Genomic DNA, 20351 nt, shown 5'->3' with positions numbered 1-20351 from the left:
CTCTCTCTTTTCCTTCCTTCCTTCCATTCCCTCCCTCTCTCCCTCTTTTCCTCCCTCCTTTCCATTCCCTCCCTCTTTTCCTTCCTTCCTTTCATTCCCTCCCTCCCTCCCTTCCTTCCTAGCCGGTGCACATACATGCACTAGAAACCGGAAGAGCAACAGGCAATGACTGCCATGCCAGGAACCCTGGGCCCTCTCTTAACAAAAACGAAATTCAATGTGGAGAAAGTAAAGTCTTTCTTACACTTAGGCAAGAAAAAAACCAAAAGTAGACATATAGGTTGGGTGAAACCAGGTTTAATAGCAGTAACCGTGAAGAGGGATCTTAGAATCTTAATGGACAACCAGTTAAATATGGTTAAAACTTTCCTTTTCCAGCAGGCTGGCCTGGCCTAACCTCTTTTTAAATTGTTTTAAATTTTAAATTTGTCTTATAAATTGGGGTGTTTTTAAATTTGTTTTCAGTTTTGGTCACCACACTATAAAAAAAGATGTTGAGACTCTAGAAAGAGTGCAGAGAAGAGCAAACAAGAGGATTAGGGTAGGGGTGAAATTCAAAAATTTTCCCCTACTGGTTTTGTGGGCATGGCTTGGTGGGTGTGGCAGGGGAAGGATATTGTGAAATCTCCATTCCCACCCCACTCAGGTGATAGCCAGAGGTGATATTTGCCGGTTTTCCAAACTGCTCAAAATTTCCGCTACCGGTTCTCCCGAACCTGTTAGAACCTGCTGGATTTCACCTCCGGATTAGGGGACGGGAGGCTAAAACATACGACGAACGGTTGCAGGAACTGGGCCTGGCTAGTCTAGTGAAGAGAAGGACTAGGGGAGACATGAGAGCAGTCTTCCAATATTTGAGGGGCTGCCCCAGAGAGAAGGGGGGTCAAGCTATTTTCCAAGGCCCCTGAAGGCCAGACAAGGAATCATGGATGGAAACTGAACAAGGAGAGATTCAACCTGGAAATGAGGAGGAATTTCCTGACGGTGAGAACCAGGCTGGATTTGATTTCAATCGAGTCGATTTAAATCATGATTTAAATCATGATTTAAATCACTAGTAAAAAGGCTTGATTTAAATCAACTCGCTTTCAATCGTAATTTTCAAAGAGCAACTGTCATCTCTGCTACTCCTTTGACCCGCTGTTGACTCCCCGATAGTCCCAGGGTTGCAGAATATACAGCCTCGTGCTACGTAACTAAGCTCCATTTCATGCGGAATAAACTAAATTATTGATGTATCTGAAATAGAAAACTATCTTACGATAGATTTTTACCTCAAAAGTTTTTTATTAAAATAAATTCAATAAAAATCAAAAAAAAAAATCTGATTTAAAAAATAAATAAATAAATAAAAAATCCGATTTTTTTTATTTTTTTTAAAAAAAATCATTGATTTTTATCCACCCTGGTGAGAACCATCAACCCATGGAACAGAAGTCGCCTTCGGAAGTTGTGGGAGCTTCATCCCTGGAGGCTTTCAAGAAGAGACTGGGCTGCCGTCTGTCAGAAACGGTGTCAGGTCTCCTGCTTGGGGGGGGGCGAGGGTTGGACTGGATGACCTCCAAGGTGCCTTCCCACTCTTTTAATCTTTATTTAAATGAGGCAAAACTCCCTGAACAACGGTCTGCAGGGGTGAAATGCTCCCGGTTCGGACCAGATCGCCTGATCCGGTAGCGATGGTGGCGGGTGGTTCGGAGAACCGGTAGCAAAAATCCCTGCCCCCTCCCCAATGTCCAGCTGAGCCGCGCAATCATCAGAGGCTCTTTTTAAAAAAATTTTAAAAGCATTTTCTACAACCTCTTCGGCCGAAAAAATGCTTTTAAAAGTAAAAAACTAAAGCCTCTGATGATCGCACGGCTCAGCTGGGAGCGTCAAAGGCTTTTAAAAGCATTTTTTTCTACAACCTTTTCAGAAGAGATTCGGCGAAGAGGTTGTAGAAAAAATGCTTTTAAAAGCCTCTGACAATCCCTGCTGAGTTGCCTGATCATCAGAGGCTTTTTTTTCTTTTAAATGCCTCTGACGATCCCAGCTGAGTTGCCTGATCGTCAGAGGCTTTTTTTTTCTTTTAAATGCCTCTGACGATCCCAGCTGAGTTGCCTGATTGGCAGAGGCTTTTTTTTCTTTTAAATGCCTCTGACGATCCCTGCTGAGTTGCCTGATCATCAGAGGTTTTTTTTCTTTTAAATGCCTCTGACGATCCCTGCTGAGTTGCCTGATCGGCAGAGGCTTTTTTTTCTTTTAAATGCCTCTGACGATCACTGCTGAGTTGCCTGATCGGCAGAGGCTTTTAAAAGAAAAAAAGCCTCTGCCGATCAGGCAACTCAGCTGGGATCGTCAGAGCCTTTTGAAAGCATTTTTTTACAACCTCTTCGCTGAAGAGGTTGTAGAAAAAATGGCTTTAAAAGTAAAAAAAAAAAATATTGGCCACACCCACCCAGTCACATTACCCCCCCTCCCACCAAGCCACGCCCACAGAACCGGTAGTAACGAATTTTAGATTTCACCACTGACGGTCTGGCTTAGCGAGGGAAATTTTTACCAGACAGGGCGCCGGGCGCAAACTTCTGATAGCTTTTAAAAATGGGAGTGTGCAAATTCATGGAGAATGGGTCCATTTTGAACAATTGGGCTTTAACGGGCTCCATGTTAACCATCGTTAGGCGTTTTTTTTAAACCTCTTCTACCTGATGCTTCCAAAATCCCTGCCTTTTGTTTTCCTTCCCTTGTTTTTTTTTCTCTCTCTCTTTCATTACTTTTTCAAGCCATTTAAGTCTGCAATTGATCTCTGTAGCGGGTGGCCACAAGGCATAAATTATGCATTGCGCGAACAAGACTTCCCTTCCCTCATCTTGAATCTTCTGCGAATACAGCCATCCCAGCTTTCCATTTTTCTAAGGAAAGGAGATATGTATATATATATGTATATATATATTAATAAAAATATATATTTTATATATATATAGAAGATGTCAGCAGATGGCCGACGAAAGCTTAGTAAAATAAAATTTTAATTCTTTTAAAATTTTAAAATCTTAAGTTCCGGAGTTCGCGGTATGTCTGCTTCTTTTTTTACTAATATACCTGGAACTCGTATTTTTAGAATAGTTTGTAACTATTTTAAAAATATATTACAAACTATTATATTACAAACTATTACAAACTATTCTAAAAAGATGAGTTCTGTAATGGTAGTTTAATACTCTGACGATGTCAGCAGATGGCTGACGAAAGCTTAGTAAAATAAAATTTTAATTCTTTTAAAATTTAAAAATTTTAAGTTCCGGAGTTCGCAGGATGTCTGCTCCTGACAGTATTTGTTTTCTTTCCTTTTCGTAGGCTTTATGGGTATTTCTCTTTAGCCAGGTTCTTCCTACATAAACCAAGATTTTTATGCAGCCCTAGTTTGGGAGACTAAGGTGACTCCTTAGTCTCCCAAAAGGGGCAGCAAGGTGCTTGTTTGTATGTTGATCTTTGGTTATTCGGGTTTAAAAGGAAGAAACAGCTGCGATCACACATTGCTCCTAGAAGCACGAAGCTGAAAACACCAGCCTGAAGATGACGAATGAGACTTCGTCGAAACGTCACCAAGACACTTCGAATTTTACGCGGGAGAAAACCCGAATAACCAAAGACATATATATATGTCCCGGTGATGTCCCGGTGCCTGGAGGCCGTGCGGACCTGGATGGGGAGAAACAGGCTCCGACTCAACCCTTCCAAGACCGAGTGGCTGTGGCTTCCGACGTCCCGATATAGCCAGCTGGTGCCATCGCTGGTTATTGGGGGCAAATCACTGGCCCCCACCGAGAGGGCTCGCAACTTGGGCGTCCTCCTGGATGCATGGCTGTCTTTAGAAGAGCATATGACAGCCATGGCCAGGGGGACTTTTTATCAGGTTCGCCTGATACGCCAGTTGCGTCCCTTTCTAGATCGGGACTCCCTACGCACGGTCACTCAAGCACTTGTCACTTCCCGCCTGGACTACTGCAATGCTCTCTTCATGGGGCTCCCCTTGGGGTGCACCCGGAGGCTCCAACTGGTCCAGAATGCGGCCGCGTGGGGGATTATGGGAGCGACGGGGCGCTCCCATGTGACACCTCTCCTGTGCGAGATGCACTGGCTCCTGGGGGTCTTCCGGGTGCGCTTCAAGGTGTTGGTGATCACCTTTAAAGTGCTCCATGGCTTAGGGCCTGGATATTTACGAGACCGCCTTCTGCCGCCAACTGCCTCCCACCGGCCAGTACGCTCGCACAGAGAGGGCCTCCTCAGGGTGCCGTCGGCCAGACAATGTCGGCTGGCGACCCCCAGGGGAAGAGCCTTCTCTGTGGCGGCATCCGCCCTCTGGAACGACCTACCCCAAGAGATACGCACGATACCAGACCTCCAGACTTTTCGTCGGGCCCTTAAAACTCACTTATTTCATCTAACCAGGCTGGCTTGATCCCATCCTTTGGAAGGGACCTTATAGGTCATCTAGTCCAACCCCCTCCCACCCACCACCCACCCAAGCAGGAGATCTCCAAATCTGCCACAAAGAAGAAGGGGAGTCAACCTATTCTCCAAAGCATCCGAAGGCAGGAGAAGAAACAACGGATGGGAAGTCATCGAGGAGAGAAGCAAGCTGGAATTAAGGGAGAAATTTCGTAACGGTGACAACAGTTCCTCAGTGGAACAGCTTGCCACCAGAAGTTGTGGGCGCTCCATAACGGGAGGATTTCCAGAAGAGATTGGACAGCCGTTTGCCTGAAATGGTCTGGACTCTCAGATTAAGAGAGTCGGAAGGGACCTTGTAGGTCATCTAGCCCAACCCCTCCCCGCCCAAGCAGGAGACCTTACACCGTTTCTGATAAGATGGCAGTCCAGTCTCTTCTTGAAAGCCTCCAGTGATGAAGCTCCCATAATCTCCAAAGGCAACTTCTTTTCCATGGGTTGATTCTTCTCACTGTCAGAAAATTTCTACTTATTTCTAGGTTGAATCTCTCCTTGATCAGTTTCCATCCATTATTCCTTGTCTGGCCTTCGGGTGCCTTGGAAAATAGCTTGACCATCTTCCTCCTCTCTGGGGCAGCCCCTCAAATATTGGAAGATGCTCTCCTGTCTCCCCTGGTCCTTCTCTTCACTAGACTAGCCAGGCCCAGTTCCTGGAACCGTTCGTCGTATGTTTTAGCCTCCAGTCCCTTAATCATCCTGGTTGCTCTTCTCTGCACTCTTTCTAGAGTCTCATTTCATTTTCATTTTTTCATTTTATTAAATTTGTATACCGCCCTACTCCCGAAGGACTCAGGGCGGTGAACAGCCATAAATAAAACATATAGATACAAAATTTAAAATAGAGATAAAACTAATTAAATAAATTTGGCTGAGACATTTTAAAACCCCAATAAATTAAAACCAAATTTAAAATTCCATTTAAAAAGGGGAAAAGTTTAGGTCAGGCCAGCTTGATGGAATAAAAACGTCTTAAGCGCACGACGGAAGGTACGCAGATCCGGAATCCTCCGTATCTCCGTCTCAACCTCTTTTTTATAGTGTGGTGACCAAAACTGGATGCAGTACTCTAGGTGTGGTCTTACTAAGGCTTTCTAGAGTGATGTTAGTACCTCCCTTGATCTTGAGTGTATCCCTCTGTTAATGCAATTTAGAATTACATCGGCTTTTTTGGCTGCCGCTGCTCATGGCTGGCTCATATTTAGCTGGTTGTCCACTAAGACTCCAAGATCCCTCTTCACGGTTACACAGGACCGCCTGCTGCCACCAGTAGCCTCCCACCGGCCGGTACGCTCTCATAGAGAGGGGCTCCTCTGGGTACCGTCGGCCAAACAATGTCGACTGGCGGCCCCCAGGGGGAGAGCCTTCTCTGTGGGGGCACCTACTATCTGGAATGAGCTCCCCCCGGAGATACGGAGGATTCCGGATCTACGCACCTTCCGTCGCGCTCTCAAGACCTTTTTATTCCATCAGGCTGGCCTGGCCTAATTTTTCCCTTTTTTCCTTTTTAAAACGCAAATTTTAATTCGTTTTTAATTTATTGGGGTGTTTTAAATCTGTCTTCGGCCAAATTGATTAATTCGGTTTTATTCTGTTTTTAAATTTTGCATTGATGTGTTTTTATCTTGTGGCTGTTCACCGCCCTGAGTCCTTCGGGAGTAGGGCGGTATATAAATCAAATAAACTAAACTAAACTAAGCTAAACTGCTATTAAACCTGGTTTCACCCAGTTTGTATGTGGGTTTTTCTTGCCGTAAGACTTGACTTTTCTCTACGTTGAATTTCATTGACTAGATGACCATTAAGGTCGCTTCCCACTCCGTGATTCTGTGACTCTGTTTTATTATCCTGTTCTAAATAATATCGGTGAGCAGAATTGCTGATACGGTACGACGGGCGGTAAATGCTTAAAAAAAAGAAATTAAGTATCCACAACGAAGTGTATTAAATTATTAGAACAATAAGGAGAAGGATTTTAATCTCTGAGCGGAGGGCCCCCGAATCCCCAGTATTTGTGGTTGGAAAAATTCTAAAACGGCCTTTTTTAAAAAATCTGGGTTATTTTCCTCGTTGCACAGGACCGGGTACCATTAGCCGCTCTCGAAATCATGTTTCTATTGTTGCCAAGAAAATGACATAGATGGGTTAATGGTCAGCGGGCACCGAATTTGTCTGGAGGGAGACTTGCCTCTGTCTGTTTTAGACTCTTTTGCTCCGTGATGTGTGCAGTGACAGCAAAACACTGAAAAAAGGAGGAAGGGGGAAAGACAACTTGGGAAATGATGGTTTAAACAGTAAACCAGGATTAAAGAAACTAAGCCTCAATGGGACAGATAAACTGTGGCTTATGTGCCCCGCTGAATCTGTTTCTTTAACTTTTTAACTCTGGCTTATTGCCTAAAACCAACATTTTGAAAGTTTCCAAAGCACGCTAAGCCATAAATCATAGATTACAAGCCACAAATGCTGGGTTTGGGCTTCGTTTACACGAAACCAAAGCGAGGTACGTTAGGGCTTAACGCGAAATATGAACGCTAAGCCCGTATATATTCCTTTTTCTTTCTAATATTCCTTTTGCTTTCATGATTTGAGCCCTAGGGAAGATCTTTCTGGCCTAATATTCTTTCCTTCACCTGTTTGCCCAATCACAACCACCCTGTGAGGTAGGCTGGGTGCGAGAGAGAGAGAAAGAAAGACGCCCCCCCCAACTCTCATGAAATCGATTGGATGTTTTTGGGCCAATGACCAGGAGACTGTGAGTTCTAGTCCCGCCTTAAGCGCAAAAGCCAGTTGAGTGACTCTGGGCCAATCACCAGGAGTCAGGGAGTTCTAGTCCCGCCTTAAGTACAAAAGCCAGTTGAGTGACTTTGGGCCAATCACCAGGAGGCGGTGAGTTCTAGTCCCGCCTTAAGCACAAAAGCCAGTTGAGTGACTTTGGGCCAATCACCAGGAGGCGGTGAGTTCTAGTCCCGCCTTAAGCACAAAAGCCAGTTGAGTGACTTTGGGCCAATCACCAGGAGGCGGTGAGTTCTAGTCCCGCCTTAAGCACAAAAGCCAGTTGAGTGACTTTGGGCCAGTCACCAGGAGGCGGTGAGTTCTAGTCCCGCCTTAGGCTTCCCCTGTTGACTTTGCTGTTCAGAAGATCGCAAAACGGGATCACGTGACCCCGGGCCACTGCAACGGTCATAAGTAGGAACAAGTTGCCAAGCATCTGAAATTTGATTGCGTGACATTGGGGACTCTGCAGTGGTCGTCAGTGTGAAAAACGGGCCTAAGTCTCATTTTTTCAATGCTGTCGTAATTTTGAACGGTCATTAAATAAACCGTTGTAAATCGAGGACTACCTGTAATGGGTGTTCTTTTTTTTTTTTTTTTTTTTGAGCTATAACAGGGAAAGGCAACTGACCTGGAGATGTTTAAAGGTAGAATTGATTTCTGCTTTTCTGGATCTGATTGTAAGAGAAATGAAGCCATCTTCAGGAATGGGATGAGATGGGATGGGATGGAGTAGAGTAGAGTAGAATAATGGAGTGGAATGAAATGGAATAGAATAAAATATTTGGAATGGAATGGAATAATGGAATGGAGTGGAATAATGGAATGGAATGGAATGGAATGGAATGGAATAAAATATATGGAATGGAATGGAATAATGGAATGGAGTGGAATAATGGAATGGAATGGAATGGAATAAAATATATGGAATGGAATGGAATATATGGAATGGAATGGAATGGAATAGAATAATGGAGTGGAATGGAATGGAATAGAATAAAATATATGGAATGGAATGGAATGGAAAAATGGAGTGGAGTGGAGTGGAATGGAATGGAATGGAATAAAATATATGGAATGGAATGGAATGGAATGGAATGGAATGGAATAGAATAAAATATATGGAATGGAATGGAATGGAAAAATGGAGTGGAGTGGAGTGGAATGAAATGGAATAGAATAAAATATTTGGAATGGAATGGAATAATGGAATGGAGTGGAATAATGGAATGGAATGGAATGGAATAAAATATATGGAATGGAATGGAATAATGGAATGGAGTGGAATAATGGAATGGAATGGAATGGAATAAAATATATGGAATGGAATGGAATATATGGAATGGAATGGAATGGAATAGAATAATGGAGTGGAATGGAATGGAATAGAATAAAATATATGGAATGGAATGGAATGGAAAAATGGAGTGGAGTGGAGTGGAATGGAATTGAATGGAATAAAATATATGGAATGGAATGGAATGGAATGGAATAGAATAAAATATATGGAATGGAATGGAATGGAAAAATGGAGTGGAGTGGAGTGGAATGGAATGGAATGGAATAAAATATATGGAATGGAATGGAATGGAATGGAATAGAATAATGGAATGGAGTGGAATGGAATGGAGTGGAATGGAATGGAATGGAATAGAGTAAAATATATGGAGTGGAATAGAATGGAATGGAATAGAATGGAATAGAATAATGGAGTGCAGTGCAGTGGAATAGAATGGAATGGAATGGAATAAAATATATGGAATGGAATGGAATAGAATAATGGAGTGGAGTGGAATGGAATGGAATGGAATAGAATAGAATAAAATATATGGAATGGAATGGAATAGAAAAATGGAGTGGAGCGAAGTAGAGTAGAGTATAGAATAGAACAGCGATGGCTAACCTTTTTGCCATCGCATCCCAAAAGCGGAGGGAGTGGGGGGGGGTCGCACATGTGCGTGCCCACACCCATAATTCTATGCACCCCACCCCCACGCACTCCCCCCCGCTTTTGGCACATGATGGCATGGTGGGCCTGGTAGGCCCGTTTTTCGCCCTCCCCAGGCTCCTACAAAGCCTCTGGAGCCTGGGGAGGGTGAAAATGGCCTTCCCCACCCCCCTGGAGCTATCCAGAGGCCGGAAACAGCCTGTTTGCCGACTTCTGGTGGGACCGGAAGGCCCGGAGCTGAGCTCGCGTGCCCATAGATATGGTTCTACGTGCCACCTGTGGCACGCGTGCCATAGGTTCGCCGTCACGGGAATAGAATAGTGGAGTGGAGTAGAAAAATGGAATGGAATAGAACGGAACAGAACAACAGAACAGAATAGAATAATGGAATGGAATGGAATGGAAAATATGGAATGGAATGGAGTGGAAAATATGGAATGGAATGGAAAATATGGAATGGAATAGGATAATCAAAATTTGGATGCCTGGCAATTCACTCATATTTATGACGGTCGCAGTGCCCTGGAGTCACGCGATCCCCTTTTGCGACCTTTTGACAAGCAAAGTCTAGGGGGGAAGCCAGGTCACTAACTTAACATTTGCAGTGATTCATTTAACAACTGAGGGACGCGGTGGCTCAGTGGCTAAGACGCTGAGCTTTGTCGATCGAAAGGGTCGGCAGTTCAGCGGTTCGAATCCCTAGCACCGCGTAACGGGGTGAGCTCCCGTTCCTTGTCCCAGCTTCTGCCAACCTAGCAGTTCGAAAGCACGTAAAAAATGCAAGTAGAAAAATAGGGACCGCATTTGGTGGGAAGGTAACAGCGTTCCATGCGCCTTTGGCATTGAGTCATGCCGGCCACATGACCACGGAGACGTCTTCGGACAGCGCTGGCTCTTCGGCTTTGAAACGGAGATGATCGTCGCCCCCTAGAGTCGGAAACGACTAGCACATATGTGCGAGGGGGAACCCTTTACCTTTACCTTTATTTAACAACTATGCCAAGGAAGGCCGTAAAATGGAGCAAAACTCACCCGACAAATGTTTCACTGAACAGCGTAAATTTGGCGCTCAATTGTAGTTGTAAGACGAACATTACCTGTACGGCAACCCCAGAGGTGGGATTCAGCTGGTTCGCCACCAATAGTGGCGACTGTGGGAGGCTGTGCCCACCCGCCCGGATGTCATTGCCAAGCACGGCGCATGTGCGAAAGGCCATGTGCACGCACAGAGGAGGCGCTCACATTTGCGAACTGGTAGGCAAGGTAAATGAATCCCACCTCTGAGCAACCCTTTCAATCCTGTCAAATGCCTTTTCTCTTCTGAATTCCATGATTTTTTCCCCCAGATGTCAATTTTGGGCTGGCTTGAGTTAAATTTTAAATTGATTTTAAATTGAGTTGTTTTAATTTACGGCCAAAATATTTAATTATTTTAATACTGTTTTTTAAATTTTGTATGCTCCGTTTTTTTACTTTGGCTGTTCACCGCCCTGAGTCCTATTGGAGAAGGGCGGTATAGAAATGGAAACAAATAAATAAATACATTTTCTATCTTTTTTTCTGTCCCATCATGAAATGTTACCATATTGGATTTAACTCCCTTTGCATCCCTTTTTCTCGGAGACAGAAAAATAGGGCAGAGAAAACTGGGTTTCAATAGCTGAATCACAAGGAATTGCCTCCAGTTATTTTTCGTTTAATTGATGTTGGCTTGCGTTCCCTTTGTTCAGAATACCCTTCCGAGATCAAACCTGCAATTTTCTTTCAGGTTAAGCAACGTTATGCAAGCACAGGAAAAACGGCTTGAGAAATAACAAGCGAAAGGAAGTGAAAGGCAGGAGCTAAGAGAAAAGAGAGAGAGAGAGAAAAAATATAGGCCTGAAATGAAAATAAAAACAATTAATCTTGTTTTGAAGATTATGCAGCCCGGCGAAAGTTCAACCATTTTGAAAAAAGGGAATGCGGTGGGCCCAAAATAAACTATATTTGATTTAAATTTAAATGAAAGGTTGTATTTAAAGCAGTTAAATACGAGGGTAGAGTCACTGCTGTATTATCGGTGGATTTCGACTCCCAGAATTATTAATTAATAATGGAATGGGTTAATTTAAATAATTAATAAATTATTATAAGTGATTAATTTGTTCTTTTGGTCAAATGAAAAGATAATGATGCTTAGCTATATTCATGCATTATTCGAACCCAGTGTTGCGTCTAATTTGGCAACTTTAAAGATGGGTGGATTTCAAGCTGTCCCAGGAATTCTGGGAGTTGAAGTCCACAGGTTGTAAAAGAGCCACAATTGCCCACCCCTGCCCTAGGCGGTTTGGGGAATTCTGGGAGTTGAAGTCCCACAAAGTTGCCAAGTTTGAAAAACACTGCCCTAATCTGTAACATATATAATTAAATTTTGGGGTACGATCAGGGGTGGGCTGATGGGGGTTCGCAAGGGTTCGGGAGAATCTCTAGCTAGGATTCTGTGCAGTTCGGAGAACCCCCAAATCCGACTCCTCGCTGGACCCGTCCACCCTGCCCCTCCCCTTCCAGGAGTCCCCATGCGGCCTGTTTTGGATGCAGGTAAGCGCAGGGCGAGCACCGAGGCTCGGGAGGGCGGAAAATGGGCCTACTGGAAGATTGGGCCCGTTTCCGGCCTCCAAAGGGCCTCTGGAGCCTGGGGAGGCCGTTTTTGCCCTCCCGGAGGCTCAAGAAAAGCCTCTGGAGCCCGGGGAGGGCAAAAATACCTCCCCTGCCGTGGTGCAGGAGCCCGACTAGACCACGCCCACCCAGCAATCCGGCAGAAAACCCCTTGCTAAAATTTTTGAAGCCCACCCCTGGTTACAGTGCTGCATAAACTGGGTATCGTGGTTTGCAAACACCGATAAATGCAAGCAAAATTATGATTTAAATGATGGTTGACTGTTACAGGGAATCCCCGACTTATGACCACAGCTCAGCCCGAAATTTATGTTGCTGAGTGAAACATTTGTTAAATGAGGTTTGCTCCATTTTTACTGCCTTTCTTGCCACAGTTTGTTAAGTCGAGTACTACAGTTGTTAAGTTAGCGACGCGGTTTGTTAAGCGAATCTGGCTTCCCCATCGTCTTGGCTCGTCAGACGGTCGCAAAAGCGGATCACGTAACCCCGGGACACTGCGACCGTCAGCATCGGAATTTTGACCGCAGGATCGTGGGGATGCTACCCAGTCGTAACTGTGAAAAATGGTCATAAGTCACTTTTTCAGCTCTGTCGTAACTTTGAACCGTCAGTAAATGAAGTATTGTAAGTGGAGAACGACCTTGTGTTTTTGTAAATAAAGGTACCAAACCAGAAATCTTGCTTATTAGGGATTTGAACAAAGGACTGATGGGAATTTGCAGTAGTCCTTGATTTACGACCAAAATAAGAACCTGAAAATTTCATTGTTAAGTGAGACATCACATGACCGTAACTTGCAATCTTCCCTGCTGGCTCCCCCCATTGACTTTCTGTATCAGAAGCCAGCTGGGAAAGTAATAAACGGAGACCACGTGACCCCGGGATTCTGCAACCAACATAAATGTGGCCCAGGGTCGTAAGTGTGAGGATCGGTCTAAAAATCACTTTTTTTTCCAGTGCTGTCGTATCTTTGAATAATCACTAAATGAATGGTCGTAAGTTGGGGATCACTTGTATTCAGGAGCAAATCATCAGGAGGCACAAACTTTGGCGAGCGAGGCATAATACAGGCCGTCCTCGACTTATGACATGTTTGTTTAGCGCTCATTCAAAGTTTGAAAAAAGTGCCAGGACCATTTTTCACACTTATGAAATACCAAATTTATGTTTCGCTGATAAAGAAATAAAAGGAGACTGCCCAACATGCAGGCAGCCCAAGTTCGAATCCAAGTAAGGGTATGGCTAGCTGATGAGAGCTAAATAGCTTGAAATAGATCTATACAAGTCTCCCTTTATTTCTTTATCAGCGAAATATAAATTTGGAATAAAGTGGTTTGGAATAAAGGGCTCCTAGATGGGAACTGAAAGGCGAAAGGGAGGCAGTATGCTCCCTCCCACATGTTGGGGTGGACCAGATGCCTCGATAGAAAAACACTTAATCTCTCCCCTGGCTCAAGATGATAAAGGGAGGAGAACTTGTGGCTCAGAGGTTAATACAACTGCCTAACATGCAGGCAGCCCGAGTGAGAATCCAAGTACGGGTATGGCTAGCTGATGAGAGCTAAATAGCTGAAATAGATCTATACTAGTCTCCCTTTATTTCTTTTATCAGCGAAATATAAATTTTAAATATAAATATTTTTTATTTTATTTATTTTATTAATTACATTTCTATACCGCCTTTCTCCCGTAGGACTCAGGGCGGTGTACATCCAAGATAAAAATATAGACACACAAACATCATAAAATTGCTAATTAAAATTATTACATAGTTTGGCCCGATTAAATAAAAACCCAGAATTAGATAACATTTTAAAAATCATTCACATGTTTAGCCCCGCCTGTTGGAACATCAGGGTCTTGAGGGCACGGCGGAAAGCACGAAGGTCGGGGATATTCCGTATCTCCGGGGGCAGTTCATTCCAAAGGGTTGGAGCGTCACAGAGACGGTCCTGCCCCTGGGAGTCACCAGTCGGCATAATTTGACTGACGGTACCCTGAGTAGTCCCTCCCTGTGAGAACGAACTGGTCGGTGGGAGGCTATTAGTGGCAAAAGACGGTCTCGTAGGTACCCAGGTCCTAAGCCATGGACCGCTTCAAAGGTGGTGACTAACACCTTGAATCGCACTCAGAAGACCACCAGGAGCCAGTGCAGCTCGCGTAGGAGAGGTGTTACATGGGCATAACAAGCTGCGCCCATAATCACCCGCACGGCTACGTTCTGGACCAGTTGGAGCCTCCGGGTGCTTTTCAAGGGGAGCCCCATGTAGAGAGCATTACAGTAGTCCATACGGGAGGTGACTAGGGCATGAGTGACCGTGCGCAAGGCGTCTCGGTCCAGAAAGGGACGCAACTGGCGGATCAGGCGAACCTGATAAAAGGCCCCCCTGGCCACGGCCGTCATATGGTCTTCTAAAGATAGCCGTGAATCCAGGAGGACACCCAAGTTGCGGGCCTTCTCTGTGGGGAGCAAGGTCTCATCCCCAATTGTCAGCGATGGTACCAGCTGACTATACCGGGACGCCGGAAGCCACAGCCACTCGGTCTTGGAGGGGTTGAGTCTGAGCTTGTTTCTCCCCATCCAGGTCCGCACGGCCTCCAGGCAACGGTACATCACATTAAGGGCATCATTGGGGTGGTCCGGGGTGGAAATGTATAGCTGTGTGTCATCAGCATACTGATGAACACTCACCCCGAAACCACGGATGATCTCGCCTAGCGGCTTTACATAAATGTTGAACAGAAGGGGTGAGAGGACTGACCCTTGCGGCACCCCACAAATAAGGTGCCTCGAATATAATATAATATAAATTTAAATATTTAAGTATTTAAAGGGTTAGCAGCGTTCAGCCTCCATTTTGATCTGCCTCTATTTGATCTGCCTCTATTCCCCCCCCCCTCCGCCCCAGTGTCAAACTTGGCTCAATTACTTAAGACAGCTATTGTCCACGATCCGTTCTCGGATAGCATTTGGTCGAGCAACTTTGGTAAGCTCCGAAGCTTCCTTCTCCTCCTCCTGGGCTGCCTCTGCCTGGCCTGTCAGGACCAATCCATCTTCCTGACCGCGACTGTCATCTCAAATGTCGCGGTCCACTGCCCCGCGCTTCGTTGCCTCGCACTCGGCACACGCGAAGCTCGGGATGTTGGTGGGTTCAGTTTGGCCCGAGGGGTGAAAATGGAGAACAACTTCATTGGGCTGAAGCTAAGAGGTTGTCCAGAGGGAGACAGTGGGTCAGTTGATGCCATCAAAGCCTGTTATTGTTATCATTTATTTAGTGTATGATGTACAATATGTGGACAAGCAATATAGCTTAACATTTCACCTAGGTTAGTAAACACAATAAAATAGAAATGTCAAAGAAAATCTACGTTCAAATATCAACGTCTTCTAGGCCATCTAACCATTGAAGTACAGCATTGTTTATATATAAAAAATTTCAATTCAAAATACAGTACAATAATACAATACAAAACAAAAATACAATACAATACAACACACTACAATACAACGCAATAATGCAATAATACTATACAATAATACTATACAATAATACAATATAATACAATAATACAATACAATACAATATAATACAACACAATACAAAACAATAATACAATACAATACAATAATACAATACAATAATGCAGTAGAATAGAATAATACAATACAATAATACAATACAATACACTACAATACAATACAATAATGCAATAATACTATACAGTAATACAATATAATAGAATAATACAATACAATATAATACAACACTACAAAATAATACAATACAATACAATAATACAATACAATACAATAATACTATACAATAATACAATATAATACAATAATACAATACAATATAATACAACACAATACAAAATAATACAATACAATACAATAATACAATACAATAATACAATACAATATAATAATACAACACAACACTACAATACAGTAATATAATACAATAATACTATACAATAGTGCTATACAATAATACAATATAACAATAATATAATACAATATAATACAACACAATACAAAACAATAATATAATACAATACAATAATAGAATACAGTAATAAAATAATACAATATAATACAGTAATACAATACAATATAATACAATACAAAACAATAATACAATACAATACAAAACAATAATACAATACAATAATACAATAATACAATACAATATAATACAAAACAATAACACAATACAATACAATACTACAATATAATACAATAATACAATACAATATAATACAATACAAAACAATAACACAATACAATACAATACTACAATATAATACAATAATACAATACAATATAATACAATACAAAACAATAACACAATACAATACAATACTACAATATAATACAATAATACAATACAATATAATACAATACAATAATATTAGTAATATAATCAAATTCCAGGTGTACAACAATCCTTGACTTGAAATAGTTGGTTTAGTGATGGTTCAAAGTTACAACGGCACTGAAAAAAGAGACTTATGACCATTGGGTTGGACTAGAAGACCTCCGAGGTCCCTTCCAATTCTATTATTCTGGTATCCGTGGCATTTTTAATCTGGGAATTGCAGATGGGGGAACAAACCAGCGGGCCTGTTTTTCCTTGGAAGCCGATCCCAAATCTACTGAGGTGGTTGGTCGAGGAAGTCCTTCCTTCCCATCCTAATTCTCCAATTCTCCTTCGCAGAAAGCATCCGGAAGGTTCTTAACCGGCCTGCCATCCATCTCCTGGTGAGGGTGAAGCTTGAAACCAAACCCAAGAAAAATGAAGACCGGGTGCTGGTGAGATTTTCTGGGGATGTGGCAGACGCCGGAGAGAGGGTGGCAAGGGGGCACCCGATGGTGGGAGGGATGTGTCCAAACATACTCGTTGTTACCTTGTGGACCAGCGCCATGTCCTCGTTGGGTTCACTGTACAATCATCTCTGCTCTTCCCAGAATCCTCTGGGAAAAGAGGAGATGGGAGGAGCTTCTCCTTTCTTCTCCCTTCCCAGAATCCTCTGGGAGGATCTCCCCCTTTTCCTCCTTTCCCAGAATCCCCTGGAGAATCTTCCCCCTTTTCTTCCCTTCCTAAAATCCCCTGCGAGAATCTTCCCATTTCTCCTGCCTTCCCAGAATCCCCTGGGAGAATCTTCCCATTTCTCCTGCCTTCCCAGAATCCGCTGGGAGAACCTTCCGTCTTCTCCTGCCTTCCCAGAATCCTCTGGGAGAACCTTCCCCCTTCTCCTGCCTTCCCAGAATCCCCTGGGAGGACTTTCCCCGTCCTCCTGCCTTCCCAGAATCCTCTGGGAGAACCTTCCCCCTTCTCCTGCCTTCCCAGAATCCCCTGGGAGGACCTTCCCCGTCCTCCTCCCTTCCCAGAATCACCTGGGAGAACCTTCCCCCTCCTCCTCCCTTTCCAGAATCCCCTGGGAGGACCTTCCCCCTTCAAACTCAATTTCATTGAGGGCCGCATCAGGGTTGTGCTTGACCTCGGGGTGGCGTGGTGAGGGTGGGCATAGCCAGTTTGGCCAGGGTGGGCATGGTCACTCGTATCAGGGGCGCCTGTGGCACGAGCGCTCTGCCAAAGAATAGGGCTCCAGAGTTCCGTTTTCAGCTGTGATGGCCTCCTGCAGTCCTCTGCCAGCTAAAACGGAGCTCGGGGAGGCCACGCATGGGCCTCACGAGCTCTGTTTTCACTGTGATGGTCTCTTGCAGCCCTCTGCCAGCGAAAACGGAGCTCAGGGAGGCTGCGCATGGGCCTCATGACCTCCGTTTTCGGCTGTGACGGTCTCCTGCAGCCCTCTGCCAGTGCAAATGGACCCCCCCACCAGCTCCGTTTTTGCCGGCAGAGGGTTACAGGAGGCCATCACGGCCGAAAACAGAGTGGCCCCCGAGCTCCATTTTCGCTGGCAGAGACACTGTGGGCCGGACCTTCGCTTTTTCCAAGATGGCCCCCGCAGGCCAGATCTAAGCACCCTGCGAGCCGGATCCAGCCCACGGGCCTTGAGTTTCCCACCTGTGCTTAAGGAGGGAGAAGAACGGGGTAACTCTGCGGTCGCCAAAAAAAAAAAAAAAATTCAGGAGTCCGGTAACATCTTTTCCAACCCGCTCATTTTATGAAAAAAGCATATTTTGTAAGCTGCCGATCGCTTCCTCGGATGCGCTGGAAAGCTTCTGCTTTTTTTAATAAAAAGGACGAGTCGTAAAAGCTGCCACCAGACTCCTGATGGATCTTTTTTTTTTTCAACCACGGCTAGGGAGCAATTGTGCCGGTTGTATATTATCTCCGGGGCCTCCTCGGTGCCTCCCAACCCCCCGTTGCTAAGCGAGAAATCTTAAGCCATCAATAATTCACCTCTTCTCCCTTGCAAATGGGCAAAGACGCCTCATCCTTTCTTGTTTTCCTTGCGCGAGATCTTTTAATGGCTCACACTCGCTCCCCCCTCTGACTTCCTAATTAGTCAATTTGTCTTTTTTTTCTCTCTCTCTCGCTCACACACAACAACAGACTCACAAATGCCTTTCTCGGTTCCGCCTTCCAATATTCCTTTCCAAAGCATCACAGGGTGCAGAGGAATTCGTACGCCCGGCAAGTGTGGCTGATTGGGTGTCTTCCAATAAGGCCGACAATACTCATTATCCCCAGCCGTGGTGACCTTGGGGGCAGGGAGCATGGACCAACAAACAAACCAAAAAAAACCCCACAATTTGAGAATGTAGGATGGAAAAAAAGTCACGTCGCGTGTCTCCGATTGCAGCCAATTTGTGCTGTGAAATCCACCAATTTTAGCTTTCTTCTGCTTTATTATTATTGTTATTATTATTATTATTATTTTTCTTGACAGGTTCTTACCACCTGGCGTATTTATCTGTTTGGAATTAAGATGCCTGCCAAGGTGAGTGGAACAAAGGAGAAAACAGGTTAATTTAAGACGGCGTATCGCAACCTCAACAAATTTAAGATGGCTGGACTTCAACTCCCAGAAAGCCCAAAGTCACCAAAGCTGGGAATTCTGGGAGTTGAAGTCCACACACATCTTAAAGTTTGTTGAGGAACATTGATCTAAAGGGAAGAGGGTTAAATGCTGTTCATTTCATTTCTATTATTCAAAGAATAATACTGAAAGCTTACTGTGGTTGGCAGAATGCCCAGAAGCAATTTGCAGGGAGCTGATAAGATAAGCAAGACCAGACATGAAGGTATGTAAACGAAGTTGTTCCCTGCAAATTGCTTCAGTCGGCGTTCCTCCTTAAATAGGCTAAGGGAGTGGCCAATTAGCCCCAAGCCTTACTCTCAAGGAGACCTCCTCCTGAGGAGCCACTCCTGCCTTTTGGCAGCTCTGCGCGCCCGTGGATCGAGAAGAGGCTCCTCCTCTTCGTCCTCTTCACTTAAGGGAGCTTTTGGAAGTTCTGAAGGCCCTGGCTGAATCGCCGCCTCCGGCACCACATCTTCTCCAGCCTCCTCACTGTCCGACTCGAGTGCCAGCTGCACAGGCTGCTGGCACAGCACCACACCAGCCTCCTCACTGTCGGAATCAGCTACTAGCTGCACAGGCCGCTGACGGGCCACAACACATTCTGACAAGCACAGCCAATAGGAAAGGCTGATTCACTTAACAACCGCGTGACTAACTTAACGACTTCAGTGCTTCACTTAACAACGGTGGCAAGAAAGGTGGTAAAATGGTGCGAAAGTCGCTTCACAAATGTTTCGCTTAGCCACAAAAATTTGGGGCTCAACTGGGGTCGTAAGTCGAGGACTATCTGTAGCTGCCAATTCTAGATCAAGAGTTATGCCACAGGTAAGTGTTTGGAGAAGTGAAACAAAATTAAAGAAATAATGGGATGGGATGGGATGAGATGGGACGGAATACAGAAGGATGGAATAGGATAGGATAGGCAGGGATGGGATTCAGCTGGTTCGGACTGGTTTGGGCGAATTGGATGCTAATTTTACATCTGGTTCGCCGAACTGGTAGTTGCAAGGACTGGCTGGCCCCGTCCTGCCGTGCCCCTCCCAGGAGTCTCCACGCAGCCCATTTTGGATGCCAGGTAACTGCAGGGCCCGTGTGGAGGCTCTGGGAGGGCAAAAAAAGGGCCTCCCAGAAGTCTGGAAATGGGCCCGTTTCCCGCCTCCGGAGCCCGGGGAAGGCTGTTTCGCTCTCCTGGAGGCTCGAGAAAAGCCTCCGGAGCTTGGGGAGGGTGAAAACACCTCCCTGGCCATGGTGCAGGAGGCTGAGTAGGCCATGCCCACCATGGCCAGGCCCACCCAGCAACTGGTTGCTAAAATTTTGGAATCTCACCCCTGAGGATAAGGTAGGGTAGGGTAGGCTAGGGTAAGGGAAGGGAGCAGTGGTGGGTTCCTCCCAGTTCGGTCCGGTTCGGCCGAGCCAGTAGCGATGACGATATGACGTCACCGAACCAGTTCTCACCCCCCCCGCCCTCCCCCCCACCCACGTTATTCTTACC

The 20351-nt window shown here is 44.8% G+C and overlaps 1 protein-coding gene across 9 annotated transcripts in view; it reads left to right on the top strand.

Annotated features, from left to right (window-relative positions):
- The window catches only part of CARMIL3 (capping protein regulator and myosin 1 linker 3), an 83459-nt gene that overhangs the window by 7555 nt on the left and 55553 nt on the right, over positions 1–20351 (top strand). For all 9 annotated transcript variants that reach the window (XM_060684783.2, XM_087891716.1, XM_060684784.2 and 6 more), the window contains exons 2-3: positions 16588–16682; positions 18728–18778. In XM_060684783.2, the coding sequence (XP_060540766.2) occupies positions 16588–16682; positions 18728–18778 (146 nt within the window). The remainder of the gene's footprint in view (positions 1–16587; positions 16683–18727; positions 18779–20351) is intronic.

The sequence above is a fragment of the Pantherophis guttatus genome, chromosome 4 (genome assembly GCF_059756535.1).
Source record: "Pantherophis guttatus breed Tessera chromosome 4, ASM5975653v1, whole genome shotgun sequence".
Taxonomy (NCBI): domain Eukaryota; kingdom Metazoa; phylum Chordata; class Lepidosauria; order Squamata; family Colubridae; genus Pantherophis; species Pantherophis guttatus.
This window is presented reverse-complemented; position numbering and strand designations above follow the sequence as displayed.